This window comes from Canis aureus, chromosome 26, assembly GCF_053574225.1.
Source record: "Canis aureus isolate CA01 chromosome 26, VMU_Caureus_v.1.0, whole genome shotgun sequence".
Taxonomy (NCBI): domain Eukaryota; kingdom Metazoa; phylum Chordata; class Mammalia; order Carnivora; family Canidae; genus Canis; species Canis aureus.
This window is the reverse complement of record NC_135636.1, coordinates 18,104,557-18,127,573: the sequence shown is the minus strand read 5'-3', so window position 1 is coordinate 18,127,573 and position 23,017 is coordinate 18,104,557. Positions and strand designations below refer to the sequence as shown.

The 23,017-nt window shown below is 41.0% G+C and overlaps 1 protein-coding gene across 2 annotated transcripts in view; it reads right to left on the bottom strand.

The window, feature by feature from the left end:
- Window positions 1-1,969: 1,969 nt before the first annotated feature.
- PAK5 (p21 (RAC1) activated kinase 5) overlaps window positions 1,970-23,017 on the bottom strand; it is a 282,738-nt gene continuing 261,690 nt past the window's right edge. For both annotated transcript variants that reach the window (XM_077872226.1, XM_077872227.1), the window contains 4 exons: window positions 20,967-21,093; window positions 8,719-8,844; window positions 6,431-6,565; window positions 1,970-4,224 (listed from right to left, as the gene is read on the bottom strand). In XM_077872226.1, the coding sequence (XP_077728352.1) occupies window positions 4,069-4,224; window positions 6,431-6,565; window positions 8,719-8,844; window positions 20,967-21,093 (544 nt within the window). In that variant the 3' untranslated portion in view covers window positions 1,970-4,068. The remainder of the gene's footprint in view (window positions 4,225-6,430; window positions 6,566-8,718; window positions 8,845-20,966; window positions 21,094-23,017) is intronic.

Genomic DNA, 23,017 nt, shown 5'->3' with positions numbered 1-23,017 from the left:
CAGTGTTTTTCCCAGAAAGTCTTCAGTGGGGCCAAGCCCCAGTTACCAGCCCCCACCCCCCTTCATAAGCCATTCATTAAAAAGGACTTTTGAAAATTTTTTTTCTCCCTTCTTCATTCTCACTTCTCCCTCGGCCATGTGGAGTGAGCTTTCTGGGATCACCTCCCAAACAAAATACTTGTATCTAAGTTTCTTAGTTTCTCCTTTTGACAGAATCCACACTAAGGTAATATATTTATTTGACCTGGAAATACAACTGAAAATGCACACATGTGAAGGCTCAAGTTGGCCGACTTTCATGAACAATTTGGATTTGTACTACATCGTGTCACTTACACAGAACTGCTCCTGCTTGTACATTTTGTACCTGCTTCAGACTGCATTGATTTTTTCTCTGCCTGGAATCTCATTACCGTTTCTTTGATGACACAGTGCTATTCATTTGACTGGTTTGACCAAAGAATCTGAATTCATTGAGTTGTTAACTTCGTGGAATGATTTTATTTTTTCAGTAATTGCTACTGAGTGGGTTCTTCCCAGTGGGTAATGGGGATAAAACCATAACTCAGTCTGATTCCATCTGTCTAATCCATTAAAAAAAATCAATCTCATTCTAATTCAAAATTACTCCCTTCTCTTTTGCTTGGGCTAAGCTTATATTAGTAAAAGAGACAGCAGTAGATAGGTAGTGGCAGGAGATATGGTATGCATTCTTATCCTTTTTTTTCTTCTAGATCCTTCCCCCAAACCATGGGGGTCTCACACTAACATATGGCCCAAATATATGGGGAGCAACCTGGAAGGGAGGGTCCAGGAAAAAGCTGGCTGCAGTCCGCTGCCTTAAAGATGCTGTGGGAAGAAGGGGAGATGCCTGAATGTCATTTGTGTCAGTCTTAAGGCTACAACCTCTGCTACGGAGAGTGGTCTTAGTTATAGATGGTACATGTAGATTTTAGAGTAAGGTTCAGCTCCACCCTGACCCTTTCCCCCAGCAGAAAATTTGCCTTATCTCCCTTTAGTTCCCCTGTGGTGCATGCCTCCAATGTGCTTTCATAGTTAGGCATCTCATTACTTGGTTAAGTGGTTTGACCTGTTCCCTTTTCCCTCTCCATGGCCCATCACAGACAAAGGGACCTGGTACCTTCTTCCATTTCCTGCAGTGACTTCCTGCCTGGGGTGGGGGTGGGGGGATGCTTCCATCTTTCTCTTCCCTGGCACATGGCCCATCCTTTCTTGGCCTGCTTTCTCAGGCTATTTCCTGAGGGTTTCCACCCTCTGAAATTTCCAGGTTAAGAAACGAACTCTTTAAAAAAAAAAGATTTTATTTATCTATCTGAGAGAGAGAGAGAGAGCAGGGGAAGGAAGGGGAACATGTCAAGCAGACTCTGAGTTGAGCACGGAGCCCAACATGGGGCTTGATCCCATGACCCTGAGATCATGACCTAAGCTGAAATCAAGAATCAGATGCTTAACTTACTGAGCCACCTACACACCCCAAGAAATGAACTCTTGATATACAAGCATCACTCTCAACATCATGAGATAAATGTTAATGACTCCCTGGTCCCCCAAAAAGAGGAGACACCCAATACTGTCTTCCAGTCTTACCAGAGAGCCTTCACTACACCTGCTCTAATCCAGAATAATCTCCTTTTAATGTCTTTTGTCGGCAAAAGTCTTCCGACCAGTTCAGCATCTTTGAAACAGGGAAGTGAAGTGAGAGTCTTCAGTTATCAATCTGGCTTTCCTTGCATGTGGCTTTCCAGAATTTAGTAATTTTAAAAAATCAGTTGTGGTATCTTTGCCACAGTCTTGCACTGTTTGTGACCTCTGGGGATGGGAATATTTATCTTTAGTTCATGTCATTATGATGTTACATCTAACTTTATTCTAACTCATTTGCATTCCCCAAAGTCATAAGGAAACCATTCTTGGTTACTCAAGAAAATAAATTCAGGAAATCACTGGATTTTCTAATAACACGATGGGAAAAAGGCAAACATTTATTTTTATTTGCAAGTGCAGTTTCTGCCAATAGTTAGTGCTCACAAAACCTTTTAAGCTACAGTAACTTTTGGTAAACTCAATGAATATTTATAAAATACCCAGTGATAAGAAAATTACAGAAAAATTTCCATTACACTGTTGAAAATGTTTGGAATCCAAAATCCACAATTTTCTGCAATGGTTTTTAATATTTGTTCTCATTAAAAAAAAGATTTTCTTTTGCTTTCTACTTCTACATAGTCCTGGTTAAATTAATACAATCTGTACCATGAACTTTTAGGACGGTCATTTTCTGCATTTAAATTTTTATTCATACATATTTATATTAATATTTTAATACTTTACATAAAACATTGATTTGTTGTGTTTTATGAAACAAAATTATAGATCCCATTCATGGTGAGACATTTCCAGTTTGGGGGAGAAACTGAAAATCTAATCTGTAGAAGGTCATTTTATGCCTTTTTTTCCCCTTTTTAGCTATAATAAATAATTAGCAACCTATTAATTACAAAAATTCTTAATTATGCTTAGAGCAACCAGAGAGCATTTTCACAGATTTAAATTCCTATTTGTTACAGTATGTAACATCATTAAGAAAAGCCTCCGGTTTTCCAGTTTGGTAACAAATGGCTTTTTTTCTGATGCATAATTAATTGAAACTAATGATGACTATGTAGCTCTTCCAGAGTTTTTAAAGGCAAATCTATATTGGCCTACAGTTAACATGCAAATTCATCCAACAAGCAACACAAAATGTATTGTAGTAGTCATTCATTTTTATCAACATTCAAGAAGACCTAGTCAGCAGCACAACTCCCCTATGTCGGAAACACATTATAACATGGTCACAACTGAAGTCAGAGCACACCTGGTAAAACACCCCTTCCTAATTCATCCTCTAGAGTCAGTCCTGACTTCCAGCACAATACATGAACAATAGCAATTAATACTGTGGTACGAAGGTAAATACAGACAAGAGTTTGGTGTGCTAGCAAACAGTTTTAAAAACAATGACAAACAAAACCAAACATCTTGCCCTGTTCTCTCTCCTTTCCCTTGGTGAGACTGGAATTCTCACAGTCTTACTTACACATTCAATTTGGGGAACTGAGTCCAATGATCCTAGTGCTGAAACTGTTCCCTTGATGGGAAATTTGGCCACACGGAGACGTCATACCCATTTGAGAAAGGGCACTGTGGGGAACACCTCACTGTGCAAACCTCACTGGCCTGTGATGAATAGCCTTGAAGGAAAATTTGATTTTTCTGAATATTTAGCTTTATCCCAAGGAGTAGTTTGGTGGCCTCCTGTGGCTCAAATTTTATTATTTTTGGTTGGATAAATGAAATCTGCACCTCTATCACCATCACTCTTAATTCTTCCTCCATCACATAAGACACTTGTTAAGATAAGAAAGATATTCTACTAAAGCTGACGGTGATTGAGAGTCATTCAGTATTCAAAGTTCCTAAAGAATCGTTGGTTCTCTGAAAGGGATAAAAAAGTAGGAAAGGCTTTGTTCAAACTCTTGCTAGTAAACAAGTATTACTTCAACTGATACTATGGCTACGTGACATCAAAGTACTATAAATTATCAAAACTATAGTACAGAAAAATTACAAATTCATTGCAAAATACATTACACTGCTACCATTAAGAAAAAAGTGCTTTTTGTTTTCCTTTCTTTTTTTTTTTTTTTTTTTTTTGCCAGAAAAGTATTCTTTCAATATAGAAAATCCTATGCGTTACCCTGCATGTGGCTAGGATATGTCATAACGGAGTTTGTACTGAGTCCTTCTCTGATTTGCTGGACAAAGGGCTGAAAAATATAATAATGACTTATTAAAGCCATGTTCCAAATGACCACGCCAGCTGTCAGTGGAGAGATGCCTGTTTAAGACACAAGAAGATGCCCTGGTATGTTGAACCCTGCCTGTCATCACATTGTCCCACCGACCAGCTGGTTAGAGTACACAGGCCTTTTTTCATGTTCTTCATATTCTCCTGAATTATTCTCATGTCCTCATCTAGCTCTTCCACCTATATGAATCCTCTGCTCAGTGGTGTCTGTATTGTCTCATGAGGGGAACGATGCAAGATGGTGGACCTGCCAGTTTCAAGAATGGATGTCCAAGGAGTTCCTGGGCTGTGGCTCTTTGTGAGGGTTCCCTCACCAGCATCAGGTCTAGGAATCCCCGGAGCACTGAAGAAACCTGTGAGAACACAAGATCCCAGCCTGAGGACTAACACAGAAACCCAACCCAGTTTCCCTAAAGTGGTTTTCTGGCCACTTCTCAGTTAAGTCATTCTATCAAACAACATAAAATTCTGGAAAGTCAGCTTGAGAAGAAAGAAGTTATGGATGCAAAAGCAGGTGCTGACTTTATTAACATATGCTGTTTTCTTTACCTTCTTCAGTGTACGTGCTATTGAAGCGAGCACTTTTTTACCTTCTTCAGGTTTGAAATAATAGGAGCTAATGATAGGGCAATGAAGAATGACAATTGGTTTGCTAAATTAAATAATGGGAAGAATGCATTATGAAGTGCTTACTATTTATAGGCACCAGTCACACACGTCTGATGAAGTATGGTACAAACATGGAATATTTTTATTTTTATAACAATAGCAACCATCTAGGCTTTGTGGACTCCCCCTTCTTGAAAACAAACAAAGTTCTATAAGGATATCTGACACAGATACCATGTTTTCCTGTAATTTCTTGTAATTTACTTTTTGAAGTATATCTTACATACATTCAAATTCATGAATATTAAGTGTATGTCTTACATAGTATACATATTTACACCTATTTACTCTCTAGACCCATCAGAATACAGAACATTTCTGCCATTGCAGGGGGTTACCTCGGGCCCCCTTCCTGTTAATACACATCTCCCTGCAAAGGGTCACCACTCACCTCACTTCTAGTAGCATAAATGAATTTTGTATCTTTTGTCTTTTACATAAATGGACTCATATACTGTCAATTCTTCTCTGTCTGGCTTCTTTCACTCAACATCATGTCTGTGGGCTTCATCTCTGATACGTGTAGTAAAAGCTTTAATCTTTTCATTGCTGTGTGCCCTCACTGTTAAATTGTACCACATATAATTTATCTATTTGGAAAACAACCTTGGTGTCTAGTTTCTGACCATTAGGATTAAGGCTGCTCTTGTATGTGACTTGGAAGAGCAACACACCATCTCTATTGGGTGTGAGACTATTTTGATACCATGCTTTTTTACTCACTTTTAATTATCTAAACTTAGTCCAATGATATTAAAGTTTTAATCTGTTCAGTTCAAGCAGTCCCTGTCTTCTTGCAAGGTCACACAACTATAGGAGTGATTCTACTGGGGTTCTTCTCTAAGATTTAGGGGTGAGGGGAGAGGGTAATTCTCCCCTAAAAGGCAGCCTCACTTCCTCTCAATGCTATAACGCAGAGAGGAGGGGAGGTGTGTGTGGTGTCAGTGTTTATATGATCCTGTGGAAATGGCTACTCCCTCCCAGTAAGCCCTCTCCCTTCACTCCCATCAGCAGTTCCCAGGGTGGTGGTTCTTTGACTCAGCACCATTATTTCCTGAGCTTGACCCTACGTGGCAATCCTTGGAAAACAGGAAAGATCTTACTTGGTCCCTTAATCATGCCCTTCATTGCCCTGTACAATCTAGCCCCTGCCTACCCCTCTGACATGTCTTGCCTTTTCCCCTGGCTCACTTTGCTAGCCACAGAAGCTTTTCATCTTGGCAGAAGGCCTTTGCATCTATTGTTTCCTCTGCCTCAGACATTTGTCTCCCAGATCTTTGCATACCTTACTCCTTCCTTGTATTCCTATTCCAGTTCAGATACTCTGTCCCCAGAAGGGCTTCTTTCACCCTTCAACCTAAACAAACTTCCAATCCACTCTCTTGCATACTCCATTGCATTACAATGTGTGATTTACTTCATAGCATATTCCACTCTCTGAAATGATTTTGTTTATCCATTTGTTTGTAGTTTACCATCTGCCTCCCCAACCCAACTAGAACACAAGCTCTATGAGAGTCAGGAAATCTGATGTCTTATGCTGCAATATCCCCAGTAATTAGAATAGTCCCCAGTATGTCATAGGTGCTCGTCGAGGTAATTCTCTTGGAGTAAGGTAAATCTTGTCTGATTGACTCTTCTAGCCAACCCTTCAACAGAGGACCCAGTTGCATCCCATTTTACAGACAAACTTCAGAGATGGAGAGGCTGAGTCCTTTGCCCATTGAGTGAATAGGAAGAGCAGAGATTTGAATCCAAGTGATTCTAATTCCAAAGTCCATGCCCATAAACCAGGATCTACTCCTGGATATACCATTCTTTGAAGCTACAGAGAGATTGAAAAAAATCTAAGAATGATTTTGAACTTCAGCAATAGATACTGCTTCTCACCTTGTGTAGGTCCTTCACTCTTGGAGGTAAACTGTCCCGAATCCTCCGCATTGCCTGGAGGGGAGGCTCATTGAAGTAGGGGGGTTCGCCATCGATCATTTCTATCACCATGATCCCAAGGGACCAGATGTCCACCTGTCAGGCACAATCCAGTGGTTATCTCAGGCAAGGAGAACATTCTGAAATGTGTGTCCAGGGGACCCAACAGATTCACACCCACTTATAAATTAATATGATATTTGTAAACTTTGAAGGTTTATAATTCACACCCACTTATAAATTAATATGATATTTGTAAACTTTGAAGGTTTATAATGCCAATAATGCCAATAGATTTATTTATTTATTTATTTATTTATTCATTTATTTATTTATTTTTAGATTTTATTTATTTATTATAGACATAGAGAGAGAGGCAGAGACACAGGCAGAGGGAGAAGCAGGTTCCATGCAGGGAGCCCGATGTGGGACTCGATCCCAGGACTCCAGGATCACGCCCTGGGCCAAAGGCAGGCACTAAACCGCTGAGCCACCCAGGAATCCCCTGCCAATAGATTTAGAGTGAACTGCCGAGTTACCAAGTTTTTGCTAATGGTCTTCATTTGCTTTTTAAAAAATTGTTTTTTTATGTTTTATTTTATTTAAATTCAATTTAATTAATATACAGCATATTCATTTGCCTTTTAAAGACAACTTCAGTGAGATTTCTGCCATTTAGGTACACAGGACAATCTTAGCATTCTGGAGTTTAGAACTTCTTCTTCTTTTTTTTTTTTTTTTTTTAATTGCCAAATTTGGTGGTTCCTACCTAAGGGCAGATGAGAAAAACACCCACAGTTTTATGTTTTGAACATAGAGAAGACAGTTGTATTTAAACCATGAAAAAGGCATTTGACATACTCATAACACACTGCAAAAAGCTACATTGCATAACACCATATATGCTGATCCCTTTATTTATAATTTTATTTTTTTAGAGATTTTCCTTTATTTATTTGAGGTAGAGAGAAAGAGTGAGATACCATGAGCAAGGGGCAGAGGGAGAGGGAGAAGCAGGCTCCCCACTAAGCAGCAAGCCCCATAAAGGGCTCTGCCCCACAACCCAAGACCCGGGATCTGGACCTGAGCCAAGGCAGGCGCTTAACTGACTGAGCCACCCAGGGGTCCCCAATTTGATTTTTAAAAACAGTTCTTCCTTCCCTATGCTGCGCTGTGGCTCTTTTCTTTGCATTTTATCATTTTGGAGCAGCATGTGCGAAACCCTGCTTTATAGAACCATTTACAAGGAACAGAGAAAAGAAAAGGAGGAGACAACAAGAAATTCTTTTTGAGTAAAGAACAGGCAGTCAGGACAATGAGAAGGCAGAGCTGGTCTGTAAACTCCCCGCAGGGCGCTTCCCCTTCACAGCCTCCTCACCCCTCTTACCAGCTGCATGCCTGCTCTAACCCTTGCTGTGATCTTCACAGAGAATTTATGCTCTTGGGACCACTGGGAGAAAACCAAGTCGAGTACTTCTTCAAGGGCAAGTAAACAAGGGAAAGAGCAGAGTCTGCCTTCACTTATGCCAATACCCTTAGTCCACTGGCCCATGCCACTTCTCCACGCTTCTCCTCCCTTAGAATCACCTTCTGCACCATAATGTGTGGAAACGCTGTGTGCCCGGCCGGAACGAGCTCCTTGCGGTCGTGCGTGTGGACTTGCCTGCTGCCGCAGCGCTCGCTCACACCACACACTCCCTCTCTAGAAGGCCTTTCTTCCACTCCTTCCGGCCTCTCATTTTCACATACCCAAAGCTTATCTCTTAACAGATTATGAACAATTGGTTCTTTTCCAAGGGAAACAGAAATTGGGCCTTATTTTAAAATACAATATTCATATCTTACTTTTTCCATGGGAAAACATTACTACTCAGCCAAATACTACCTCTATTTTGCAGAGCTTTCTCTGGCCCTCTATCCTTTGAATCATGATACCCGCTCATCTGTGCATCTCTAGCCACTTTTCAAGTTGCATTGCCTTGCTTTGAGTATGCTGCCACCGAGGGTGGTGGGATCAGAGTTTGCCTGATTCCCTCCCACCCCCAATGTATGTTTAGGGCCTCAGTAAATGCCTCTGGATCAATATTGTGGCAGTCCCCTGCCACAACCTACTCTGTGACAAGTCTAGAAATGGGAGTCAAATATGGAGTCAAAGTCATCATCTTGATCTGTGGTCATTAACTTTCTCAGAACCAATGCACCCTTAAGCCTGTCCAGCCACTCCCAAACAATGACTGTCACCCCCTTACCTCTGTCCCATAAGGTAGCCTCGAAATCACCTCGGGCGCCATCCAGTAGGGAGTGCCAACCAGTGATTTCCTTTTTGGCACCTCTTTAGAAACTTGAGCACAGAAACCAAAGTCAGATAACTTTATCTGAAAAGGAAAGAAATACATCAAAGTTAACAATCTAAATATATCAGCTTCCAGATGGAGGAATAGACTTTCAAATTCAAAACAAAACAGTCTCATGGACGGGCCTTGGAAATATTGGTGGTTGTCAGACCTTTTTTATTGGAAAGTCATGATCCATTTTAATGAAGAAACCTCCCATAGCTCCACCAGGGTTCACTTGCAAATGTGAAACCAAAAAAAGTTACAAATTACACTCCAAACAACAAATTTGTTAAAATTCAAACCCACAACTTTAATTGAATATACAGATGATGGTTTGGTGTAAACAAATTGCTGTTTTTTTAAAGTAGGCTCCATGCTCAGTTTGGAGCCCAGCACAGGGCTTGAACTCATGACCCTGAGAACAAGAACTGAACTGTGATTAAGAATCAGATGTTTAAAAAAACAAAAAAAAAAAAAAAAAAAAAAAGAAAAAGAAAAGAAAAAAAAGAGAAAAAAGAATCAAATGCTAAAAAAAAAAAAAAAAAAAAAAAGAATCGGATGCTTAACCGACTGAGCCACCCAGGTACCCCAGTAAATTGCTATCCTTAATGAGAGTTTTATATATACTGTTGCTGTTTAGGTTGTTTTGCATTGAACACATTTGGATTTCTAAGTACCATGAGATGATTAAAATGATCTGCCCCATCTCTGTATTTGAATTAATGCAAGACCCCATTATATAGAATGCTGAGATATCACTTTTAAGTTTGGGCTCTTCTTTTTGTTTTCCTCCTTTGCTCATGACAAACTGAATTTGCTAATGTGAACATCAGTGTAGGTAAAAATATGAGTGTAGAAACTTGGTATTAGCACTTGGTTACTAGGGGTTTAAGGTGGCCATCCTACTGACCCAGTGTATATATATGTTATTTATCTTGGATGTCATCAAAAAGGAAAAAAAAAAAACCTGAAAACTCTTGCACAGAGCTTTTAAGATTACTATTAAGAACCTACTGCTCCATTAGGTTTACTGTGGGCTTATTTACCCCAGATGACCAGGATTCAGTTTATTTCTGGGGGCCATGATTCTGGTTCATGACAACTTTGTCTGAACTTCAGATGGCCTCACTGAAGAGGACTGCCACTTGGGGTTGCTGGTGATGAAACAATACAATCAAAGAAAATAATGGTTCAGAATGGGCATTTAAAAATAAAAATTTCCATAGATTAAAGATATAGTCTCTACAGCACAAATTCTCCCTTAATTCTCTTCAGAACTCCCTGAACGTTTTCAGTCTTTTTCTCTGGCTCTTTCTCTGCTGCCTGCACCTTAAATACTGGGCTTCTCAGGGTTTGGGGTCTTTACCCTCACCTCTTTATATGTTCTTGCTGGGGTACTCTGGGTACTCCACATGGAGTTGATTTTTATGAAAGGCGTAAAGTCTGTTTCTAGATGAATTTTTTGCAGATGTATATCCAGTTGTTCCAGCACCATTTGTTAAAAAGACTATCTTAGATCCATCGTATTGCCTTTGCTCCCTTGCCAAAGATCAGTTGACTCAATTTATGTGGGTCTATTTCTGGGCTACTTGGTGCCACTGGCCCATTTGTCTTTTCTTTTGCCAATACCACATTGTTTCAATGACTATAGCTTTCCCATAAGTCCTAAAGTCAAGCAGTGGTAGTCTTGCATGACTTTGCTCTTCTTTAATATGTGTTGGTCTTTTGCCTCTCCCTATATACTTTCTAATCAGTTTGTCCACAAAATAATTTGCTTGGATTTTGACTGGGATTGTACTGAATCTATAGATTGAGTTGGGAAGAAATTACATTTTGGCAATATTGAGTCTTCCTATCCACAAACATTGAGTATCTCTTCATTTAGTCCTTTGATTTTAGCCATCACTATTTCGTAGTTTCCCTCGTATAAATCCAGTATGTTTTGTTAGACTTATACCTAAATATTTTAAGGTATTAGTGTAAGTGGCGGTGTGTTTTTAATTTCAAATTCCATTCATTCGCCGCTACGATACAGCAAAATGATGGACTTCTGTCTAAAACCATATATCCTTTAACCTTCTTATATTTGTAAGTTGTTTTAGTTTTTCTTGTTAATTCTTGAGTTTTCTACATTGATGATCATGTCATCTGTGAAGAGAGACAGTTGTATTTCTTCCTTCCCAATATGTATAACTTTTATTGTTCCTTTCCTTGAATTACTGCATATGTGAGTACTTCTAGTAATATATTGAAAAGGAGAGGTGAAGGGGAACATTTTTGTCTAGTTCCTAGTGTTAGTGGGAAAGTATATTCAATTCTTAATTCAAGAATATGAAATTCATACTTCAAGGCCCTGGTTACTTCTCACTTCTTCCAGAATTTTTCTCAGGAGCCCATATTGATCTCTCCCCTCCCCAAATGTGAGAGAATTTAGCACTCATTCAATCTTGAACTATTTTCAGATGCTGATTTTGTTCCTTCAGCTAGAAATGACAGTCCTCATTGTGAAGCCTCATTGTATTACTTAAGAGCTGGGAAAACAGTAGATACCCAAAAAACACATGTTGCTAGATGTATTTTATTTTATAATGACACATACATATATCATAGTGGATCATGTGGTAGAGGATATATTAGTACTCTTTCTGAAACCATTATTAACTTAACTGAGGATAGCTGCTTTAAATTCAAAGTTGGAAGACAGATGAAATAGGGGTAAAGAATTGGAAATTATTTGTGTCTTTTTCTATTTCCTTGTTCATGATCTCCTCTCTAATCAGGCCAAGGTTAGTGGTGGTGTGGCTTGGGGTGGGAAGAAATTAGATTGCTCCAGATGGAATGCTAGAGAAAGCTGGTTTAATGGAGAGATGATTTTCTCAACTGCTTTGGCATGTCAAGAATCAAACCCAGATATGTAAGATCATAGATTTCTCATGTGGTATAAAGAAGAGAGACTTGGGGCCTTAGTAGCTGGTCCATAATCCTTGTTGTCCTATTGTAAAAGGAGTCTACAATTCAGGGAAGCGAAAATCCTATAGTCCATTCCTTTTAGCTTGAAATTATTTTCAGGAGAAGACAAAGAGCAGCCATTTGGTTATGGCAGGTCCCAACCCTATTATACATCACTTCCGCCACTCCAAGCAGATGGTGGTGGCCTTCAGAAATACCAAAGTAGTAAATATCCCCAAACAAGGGAGATGAATAGTCACATGCATCTGTGTTCAGAGGTAATATTCAAAGTATTTAATAACCAGAATCATCTAGACCAATTGGAGTCTAGACACGAAGTTGAGCTGTGTACTGGAGTGATCCCCGGGGGCTTTACCATCTTTAATGAGGCAAGGGCATCCCAGTAAAGAGCTGTTATAATGGGGGATACTCCAATGACTTGAAACAGTGGCTATTAACCAACAAGAATGAAAAGATAGTAATATTTCAATAATGGGTATGGATATACTACTGAATGCTGGCTGAATATGAGCCTTGGTTATACCAAATGTGGCCTCCTGAAGAGATGGCACAACAGGGTGGGTGGGGGGAAACTTGAGGCAATGTTATTGGCTTCCATGGTCTTTGTTGTGCAGGGGTCCAGAAACTCCTCCAGATCTCAATGAAGGAATGGAAAAGTGCCTGGCACAAGCCTATGGTTGGCATGAGGAGTCTCAGGATGGCTTTCAAGACTTGAAACAGGAGGCTGAAGTTGTGAAATGCTGCAGAGGCACTTTCCCAAAAAGCCCAGCAGCTGTGGGACCTGTTAATCATCAGTGGTCACCAGTCCTTGTAGCAGAAGAGGCCAGTTATGCCAAGGCAGGGAGCAGAGAGAAACAAGAAGATGGGTCTTATATCCTTCACCTTGAGTTCCCAGAAGTCATATTTGTCCCTTATTCTAGACTCCTTGAGAAAGAGAGGGGTGGGAAATGAGAAGAGGGAGTGGATGGGAGCCAAATCTGAAAGATTGAGGTTCTAAAGGTATCAGTTAAAGCTTACATTAATGTGGTTGTGGGGCTCCTGGGTCGCTCAGGAGTTGAGCGTCTATCTTTGGCTCAGGTCATGATCCTGGGGTCCTGGGATCAAGTTCCACACCAGGTTCCTCACAGGGAGCCTGCTTCTCCCTCTACCTATGTCTCTGCCTCTCTCTGTGTCTCTCCTGAATAAATAAATAAAATTTAAAAAAATAATGTGGTTGAACTTTAATAGACAATGTTTATTTAAGTAGACTAAATTTAATAGATTGAATTAAGAGCTGCTTTTTGTTTTGTTTTGTTTTTTTAGTCAGGTGAACTTTGTGAAGAAGTCTAGATCAGTTTTTAAAAATGGGAAAACTATAATTGTGTGTCTATATGTTAGTGGTTATCTCCAGAGCTCTAGTGTGAGTAAATTTGTAACCCTACTACGCAGTGAAGGAGGAACAATTTTGCCAAAACATTTTTTTTTTGCCTGTAAATTTTGAAAACCTAAATTAAGCAGGTGAATGTATCAGCATTTTGGCATTGGCAGTTTTTAATTTCAACACTTCTAGTGTGGCTTTCTTTTTCCAGACATAAAAAAAGACCCCAAACCTGCCTAATAATTATTTCCTGACAATATGTAAAATAAGAAACTGAAACTCAACACGGGAAGCTACGTCTGTTCTTCTTTTGTAGACGTGGAAGTGGTTTTACATGAATTTTTTACTCATTCAAGGACATAAAAGACAATTCTCTAAAAGAACATAATTGCACACAACACTCGTCCAAACAAGTCTGCAAGTAGATAATGAGAACTCAAGTACTGAGTATAATAAAGCACTATAGGCAGATCTTCAAATCACACAGACTCTAAGCTGAGCCTTATTTCAGATAGAACTGTACAACATGGTGGATTAGGAAATACTTTGTCTCACTAATGTAGTTAGGTTAAGAGAACTGCAACCAACACACTGCCAATCTCTTAACAGCAAGCAATGCAGCTTGTTCCCCAGGGGCCAGAAATTAGAGCTTAGAGCTCAAAGCGGCTCTTTAAAGCTGTGATCCTATTCATCACAGTGGATCCTGGCTAGGAATCAGGGGCCGCACAAAAACGTGGGTGGTGGAGGAGAGGCGGGGGTGGGGGGGGTGTATTCACAAGATAGCTACAGGTTTAAGAGAGAAGATAAAACCCTCATTTTGTAAATCGCATACGCTCTAAAGAATTCATGCATCTGCTTCAGGTTTTTGCCAAGGCAAAAAGATGGCTGTTTTTGTGCCTGGCTCCCAGGTAATGAGGTAATGATATTCAAAGTGTGTAGCATCGGCATCCCCTGGGAATCTGGGAGAGATGCAGGCTTTGGGGTATTACCCAGTCTGGTTGGAATCAGAATCTCTGGGGAGTGACCCTGGAATTTGTTTTTTTGGCTAAGGTCTCCTTTGGTTTCCATGTTCACTCCAGTTTGAGAACTTCTGTTTTGAGAAGAGCAATGACCCAGGAATGGAAAGAGGTAAGAGAAGGGGCCAGACTGATAAAGATGTCTCCAGTGTAAAGCCCACTTCTTCAGCTGCTAAACTGAAGAGAGGAGGGAGGACGTCAGAGTTGTGAAGCTGGACTGGTATGGAGGCCCCAGCCAGCTCCTCTGCTACTTGACAGAGTGGGACAGGGTGGGAACTTGCCTAAGACTGTACAACAGTAGGAGGACAGTAGAGAGGAGGACTCAGACCTGGTCTCCTGACTTGTAGGCTGTACTGCCTGCAGAGGAAAAGCCACCTGTGTGGAGTAGCAGGGAAAGGAAAAGGCATAGAGTCTGGGGTCATCTCAGACACCGTGGGAAAGGAATGAATTTAAGCAAGCTATATAACATACTCATGTCTCTCTTCATTTACGAAGAGCTTCTGGAGGTAATCTTCAGGTCTTCCTCTAATTGGAAAATTCTAGTTATTTGAGAGACAAAAACATTTAAATGCCTAAGAGTGCCAAAAAAATTATCAATGAATTTAACAGACCATGTGGAGACTATGGAAAACTAGAGGTACATGTCCTTGGTAAAGAGACACTGACCTCTAGCTGTCAGGGTCCAGTAAAGGGGAGTGTGGAACAGTCACGAGGCCCTGGTCACCATCTATGGCCCCATATCTATCCTTTACCCTCATTTGCAATCCTGTGAAAGAGAGGGCACAAACACATTACACTGTGCCTGGCCCCTCTCCCTCGGAGGACATGGCAAGACAAAGACTCAGTGCAAATCTTTTATTGAGGAGATAAAGGCAACTGGTAGTGAAATGAGAATATAGAGTAGTGCAGGGAAGGCAGCTAGTCAAGGATTAGTCAGCAATGTAGGAACCAGAGCTTACTTCTGATGAGGACGTCTGGGATATTGGGTAGAACATGTGCCTCAGAGCTAGTCTACCCAAGGGCAAGAAAGCTGGGGTACTTATACAGCAACTCCCCTCACTTGATCCTGGGCTGCCCCTAGGGAGCATGAATGTTAATTCCCTGGAATTTCTAGCCTGCTCTGTTCTGGAAGAACGGAATGCATGGCTGGACAAGGTCCCCAGGAAAAGAGATGCCAGTGGCAGCACTGGGAGGTGGAGCTATGAGCACCAAAGGAGGAAGTCCGGTGAAGGTATGGGTGTGGCCTCAACAGCATCCTCCCCACACTACCTCCATTACCAGCATATGTGAATTCAGGCACAGTGTTGTCAGGTACATTGATTTCTTTTAAAGATTTTATTCATTTATTGAGAGAGAGAGCTTGCAAGAGAGAACACGAGTAGGGGGAGGGTCAGAGGGGCAAGCAGACTCCACACTGAGTGGGGAGCCTGATGTGGGGCCCTATCCCAAGACCCTGGGATCATGACCTGAGCTGAAGGCAGACACTCAACTGACTGAGCCACCCAAGCACCCCAGATACTTTGATTTTTTTAAAGGAAGATAGGAATCTGATATTTTATGTGACATTTCCTGATTCTTAAATTATGGCAATTTTTAGTTAAAAAAAAATGACCACAACAATCACTGTGTATTTCCCTTTTCAATACAGGCACTGGGCTTAATAGATCAGGGTTTTGATTTCCATTCTAGCCAATGAATCTGATAAAAGTTAAGTCACTCACTGTCTAGTGGCTCCTAAGTATCATCTCTCAAATGCAAACCTCAGGCCGGGGAAAGATCATAGATGAATTTATGCAACCCTTAATTGCAAGGGTGGGGGATCACCTTCTCTGAGCATCTAATTTATACCTGGGTTACTTCTCCTGGTTTCACATAAGAATGACTTTATGTAATTCTTGCAACCACTCTATGACATGCTATTTACTTTTCCCTTTCAAACTCAAAATACCACATCCCCCCTCTGCTTAACATGGATTAGTGACTCATTAGAGATTATTTCTGCTATAGACAAACAATGAACAATTTACTCTGAAAGCAAACAATCTCCCTTCTAGTCTTTGAAGTGGCCACAAAGGATTTATTCCCACCCCCCCTACTTTTTAAAGTAGGTTCCATGCTGGGGCTTGAACTCACAACCCTGAGATTGAGACCTGAGTCGAGATCAAGAGTCAGATGCTTAACAGACTGAGCTACCCAGGCACCACAAGGATTTATCTTTTCTTTTAAGTATTTTATTTATTTATTTGATAGTGAGAGTGAGAGAGCAAGAGCAGAGGTGAGGGGCAGGGGAGAGACTCCCCACTGAGCAGGGAGCCCAATGTGGGGCTCAATCCTAGGACTCCGGGATCATGACCTGAACTGGAAGGCAGATGCTTACCAGACTGAGCCACGCAGCTGCCTCAGGATTTATTCTTTTAAGAAACCCTGAGCAATTCACTGTCTCTTTTAGTTTTTTTTTATTTTGAAATAATTATAGATTCATAGGAAGTTGCAAAGAAATGTGCATTCAGTCTTTCCTAATGGTATCTTATACAACTAGAGTGTATCTTATATCAACACCAAGAAACTAATGTTGGTATAGTCCATAGATCTTGTTCAGATTTAATCATTTCTACATGAACCCATTTATGTGTGTTGTGTGTAAGTGTGTGTATACACTTTGCAATTGTATCACACTGTAGCCTTGAGTAACCACCACCACAATCAAGGTAGCCAACTGTTCCTTGGGGCACCTGCGTGGCTCTGTTGGTTAAGCGTTCAACTCTTGATTTCAGCTCAGGTCATGATCTCAGGGTTGTGAGATCAAGCCTTGTGTCAGCTTCAAGTTCAGTGGAGAGTCTGCTTGAAATTCTTTCTCTTCCTCTGCCCCTCCCCTGCTCATGTGCACACATTCTCTCTCTAAAATAAATAAATAGATGTCTTTTAAAAAAGGTTCCCAACTGTCCCACCACCATAAGACTCCTCGTGCTACCCTTTTACATTCACCCTGCATTCCCTCATTGAATTGTGTGGCATGTATCTTTTCAAGATTGACTCTTTTCCACTGTACACAATTTTTTTTCTGAGTGGTATTGCATGGTACAAACCTCCCACTTAGTTTAACCACTCACCTTTTGAAGGACACTCAGGTAGTTTCTAGTTCTGGGCTATTATAAATGAAATGGCTACAAATGTATGTGTGCAAATAAGTTTCCATTTTTCTGGAATATATGCCTAAGAATGAAATTGTTGACCAACAACATGCAATTTTTAGTTTTGAAAGGAACTCTTCTTCAGAGTGGCTGCACTATTTCACATTCCCACAAGCAGTGTATGAGTAAGTGGTGTTATTGCTACTTTTCATTTTGGCCATGCTGACAGATGTGAAGTGATATCTCCTAGTTTCAATTTGTATTTCTCTAAGGGTTAATGATGCTGCACATCTCCCAACAAGAAGAAAAATCAGTACAGCTTGTGTAACAAACAATATTTTTCCAGAAAAAGCCAAGAAAATATTCCTCAGCTAATGAGCTCCTCTGATCATGAGTCAATCTTCCTCTCCCACTGAAGGTTTTACATTCTCTCCTCCTGAATTGGAAGGGCTATACGTACAGTGGAACTGGCATCATGAGACTTTGAGGTTAGATCATAAAAATGCCATGTGCTTCTACCTTGGGATATTTGCTCTTGGAATCCAGCCTCCATTCTGAGAGGAAGGCCACATGGAGAGGTCACATCATAGGTGTTCTGGTTGACCTCTCAGCTGAATGCCCAGCCACTAGCCAGCATTCACTCCTCCAGTATGTAAGTGAGGAAGACTTCTAGATGCATCATCTAGCCTATAAGTCAGAGCAGCCCTGGCTAGGTGAGCCCAGCCAACCTTCAGAGCCATGAAGAACCCTACAGTGACTTTTGACTTAGACCCTAAGTGTGGGAGTGATTTGTTACAATGACAACAAATAAATGAGGAGGTCTACTCCACTATAAAACTTCATGCTCTACTAGATTAGTACAAAATAGATTAGTACAAAATTTTTTTGAAGTAGCCACACCATGTCTCTGCTCTTATTCTTAAAAAAAAAAAAAAAAAAAAAAAAAAAAGTTTCCTTTCTCTATAGAAACTGAAGAAGCCCACTGTGCTGTTCTGAAATGTGAATAAGCCTACTCTGGGCAACATGGCCAAGAGCCACATGATCTTGGTGCTGCCTACAACACTGAGTGTTCTTGTCTGGAACACTCTGATCCCTGACAGCCATAGGACTCACTCCCTCAGTCTCTGCTGTCACATCATCACCTCTAAGGGGCCTTCTCTGATCTCACCGTCCATCACTTTCCACCTGCTTATCTTTACTCTGCTTAAATCTATTATAGAAAACTTATCACAGCCTGTCTGGAGCTGATTTTATTCATGTATTTATCCCACCTCCATGCCCCAAATAAGCTTAATGAAAGCAGGGGTGTTGCCGTGTTCATCCTCAGGACCTAGAACTGTTCCTGGCATAACAGTAGACATTTAGTGAATATTTATGGAAGGAAGAGCCCCTGTGAACTCTTTGTCAAGTATATGGAAATTCAGGAAATGTTTGAAGCATAGGTTCTGCCCTTGAGAATGACACTGAATGATTAAATAACTTTTTGTACATTGTGGGGAAGGGAGGCCTTTAAGCTGTTTAAACAATGAGTTATCTTAATCTTGGGCCTGATTTTGACATCTGACATGTACTTGCAGCAAGGAAGCCTTTCTCATCAATCTCCAGAAACAAGGGAGAAAAATCTGCCTTGAAACTGCCCTGCTTTATTTTCTTTTTTCTGCAAGCACCAGTCCTCAGAGCCAATTTGTGGACCAGTTCAGTGCTTTGCAAATTATGTTCTGAAGTCACGGAATCTTGTCTAAGTATTCTCTTGAGTCAGGTCAGTGGATGATCCCAATCCTTTTCCCATAGCTCCCCTACTTTCTGGAAGAATGTGCAACATGGCCACATATTCTTCCACTCCCCGCACCCATAGCCCTTTGCAGTGTGACTCTGCATCTTCTCTCATCAAGAGGTAGAATCTATTTCCCCATCCCTTGCATCTAGGCTTGACTGTGTGACTTACTTTGGCCAAAGGGATATTAAAAAACAAGGTATCAGGAAGGTTAAAAACTGGGCAGTGGAGTTTGCCTCACTTGCTGCTCTGGGGAACCTTGCCACAGGCACCATAGGAACAGGCCTGGGATAGTCTGCTAGGACATGGCAAAGCACCAGGCAAAAGAGTGAGGCCATAAACGGTTGACCACAAATGCAAGAGCGAGCTCAGCTGATGCCACATCGAGCAGAGACAAGCTGTTCCAGCAGAGGTCAGCCCAAACGCTCACTCACAACACTGTGAGCTAGTACATGGTTGTTATTTTAAGCCAGTATAGAGTGGTTTGTTATGTAGCAAAAGCTGACTGATGCATCCTCCCATACTCTCTTAAAAAAAAAAAGAAAGAAAGAAATTCAGCTAGAGTAATGCAAAAAGCAGGACTTAAAAATACCCATTAAAAATAATTCCAAGTTTGCAAGTGTGTATATAGGGAAATATGGAGAGAATGGGAGACACATGAGGGGTGATCTTTATTTTATCCTTTATACTTTTCTGATTTTTCCACAATAGAATTGACAATCTCTTTAAAACAAAAGAAGAAAGGCCAAAGTGCTTGGGCAGTTTATTTTAGCTGTCTTCTGATTGTTCCTAGGCAATTCTGCTGTAACATGAATATTTTCCACATGGCTGAGGTTGCTGGGTTGTAAAAGACAGGTTATCAATGGGACAGCTGGCTTCCTGCATGCCAGCGCCATTACCTCTGGTAGGAGTTTCAGGGAGATTAAAGGGCCTAGATGGTAAAAATCTTCAAAACTCTTCCATCTAACTAAGACTGCCTTGAAATGTCAACTTGTTATTTCCTTGGCTATCGTATTCCATATTCTTTTGTAACCTGGTGTGGTTGATGAGTTTCAGCAGAATCACTTGAGCAGGCTGCAGTGATGGGAAATGCAGTGATGGGCCTGGGGATGAGCTAGTGTGATAAATATCTTTTGTTTGCCTTTCCAGATCTATTCTCCTCCCTTCTCTGAGCCCTGGGATGCCAACCCGTTTTGACTGCACTGATGGCTTCTTATTGGGCTCAGCCAATGGGGAGCACCAAAGGGAGACTGGAAGGAAGGGATGGAGTAAGGCTTAGGTATTTATCCTTCCAGGTCCCATACTGCAGCTTCACTGTGGTCTGTCTTCCCCTGAAGATCAGAGCTCCTGACAGGCATCCCTCTTTAGACAATAATCTCTATTTTCAGATTCCAGTAGCCAGTTTCCTGCCTTACCTTCTCAGGCATGGGGTAGTAAGAGTTGCACTCCATTCTAGAGTGCCACACTAATCCTCAGGTACTCTTCCTTATGACATGTCTACATCTGCCCACACCTTTATTAAACTCTCCTTGAGTGGTCCACTGGAGTTTGTTTTCTCTTTCCTGCAGAAACGCTGAGAAATATTGCAGACATGCACAACTCCATGGACAGTGTGGACAAAGCCCTGGAAAACTCATCTCTTCTCCAACAAAAATGAGAACATGGAAGTTTCTATTACTTCTTACACTCTTTGTTAAAGTGGAAAGTCATTCATCAAATTCAGATCACAGATAATCATAACAGGATGACACAGAGGATGGTAATTTCCTTCTTGGTAAGCCTTCTGGGAAGGGTAGTGGGTGACTTGTGACCAAGGAAACTTACAATTATGAGAAAGTGTTCTTAGGAGGACAATGCCCATGACAGACAAAGTGACAAGGGAAGCCATGAAGAAGTCAAACATGGAATCTTACCCGGCCATCACTTGTCAGGAGGATGGAGTCACTCTTTATGTCCCTGTGAATCACTCCTTGATTGTGAAGGTAGGAGAGAGCTCTCAGAACTGACAGACAGACGGTAGCTATCTGTTCTTCATTCATTCTAGAAAGGAAATAACACGTCAGGAGCAAAGACAGGTTTAAGGATATCTTTGAAATGATCAAGAGAGGTAAGGTTGCTCCCTTGGGTTCCAGTGAACAGGTCCATGTTCTTCAGCCCATGTCTGAAAAATCTACAGGCAAGGTCAAAGAAGTCTTAGGATCTGACTCCTAGAACTTAAGGGTTGGCACTGAGGATGACAGGGGCCAAACACAAGCCAAAGGAAAGAGACCCCTATTTGCTAGCTTTTGGGTCATTAATGCAAATGCACTTCCTTAGACTCTCATGGGTAATTCCTTAGGTATTGATAAACTTCCAGGGTCCTAGAGAGAGTGCACTGAATAGAGCCAAGGCTCCAAGGATGCCTGATAGGTGACCTTGAGCAAACCCTTTTAACTTCCTCATCCTCATCTTGGAAATGGGAACATCCTCTTTAAGGTTGGATTTGGACAACTTGGGCTTTAGATCTTTAAGATCCCCTAGGATTAGCCCTGTCTCTAGGACTGGAGATTCCTGTTGGCCTACATCCTTCCATCAAGAGGGAAACTGGACTTAGTTAGTTACTAATAACTAAGTGTGAATGAATGATTCTTGAACAAATGGACCATGGGAATGAGAAAGGCAAGCACAGCAGTGGATATGTGCTCCCTCATTTCATGGCTGTACCCTTCGGAAGAAGGGATCTGGCTTCAGAGGAGACTGAGGTCACATGGCCTGCCCATGGCTACACAGCTAAGAAAGTGATCAGACCATGATTCCAACTCTACCTCTTTTTGAATTCAGACTCCTGCTGTCTCCCTGTATCACATCACCAGTACAGTGTGTCATATGAATGGCTTTTAAGCCATTGAAGAACCTAGGTGGGAAGAATTATTTGGACATCAGTACCCTCAAAAGAACCCACAGAAGCCTAACTCATCTGGGTATAAAAAATTCCTCCCTCTCACAGAGACAATGAGAGCGGTCCAAGCTGGCTAGCAAATGTGAAAGAGCTCCTAAAACAAACTGTTATGCAAACAGAGGAGACTGTTGGGAGAGACAGAGTGTGTAACTGACCACAGCCCAAATTCCAAGGACTGTGTTGGAAAATAATCCCGGGGAACTCCAAGCTCAGCTGGACAAGGAAATGGGCAGCCCTGAATTTGTATCAGTCTTGTTGATTCCAGCAAACTGTGACTGAGTAAAATTAGGATTCAAAGTAGCATCCAAGGAGGTGGCCAATTAGGAGAATGTTGAAATTATAAGTTGAATGGGTATTCCTTCTCTTCAAAGAGGCTTCTTCTAGCAATGCATCGATCTCCTACTGAGTCAGGCAAGAAGAAATGTTCTTATCTGAGAGTGGAAACCTACAACTTCTGTGTTCTCAGTTTTGTGTGGGTGGGCTGGTCATTGTGCTGGATTGTGAAAACAATAGATGACAACTCTCACATCTGCCCACAGCAGAGCCCTCAGAGGTTTAGAGCATTGTCAGCAGGGATAAGCTCAAATATACCTTAAAAAATAATTCAGGAGCAAGAATCATCTTTTTTTTTTTAATAATTTTTTTTTTCTTGGATTCTACAAGATTCAAGTTCTTTGAGGCAGACATAAAGATTATTTACAGGTCAATATCAACAAATGTTAATGGAATCTGAGCCCCCATCATTGACTGAAAAATCACCTTTAACTGTCATATGGGACAAATACTGCTTATTCTGAATTCAATGGCTTTTAAACATACGGGAACCACTATAGAAAGACTGCCCTTTCCTACTTCTGCAGAAAGGAAGCCTGAATTGGGATAAAGATTCCTCAGTTCTGGAGTCAACTCCAAATTCAAGTCCTGGCTCTGTTATGTAGAGGTGTGTAAAGGTTACATGAGTTAATGTTTGAAGTGCTTAGCCCTTTCTTTTGCCTTCTGGAACTCTCTGCTCCCTGGAAATCAGTA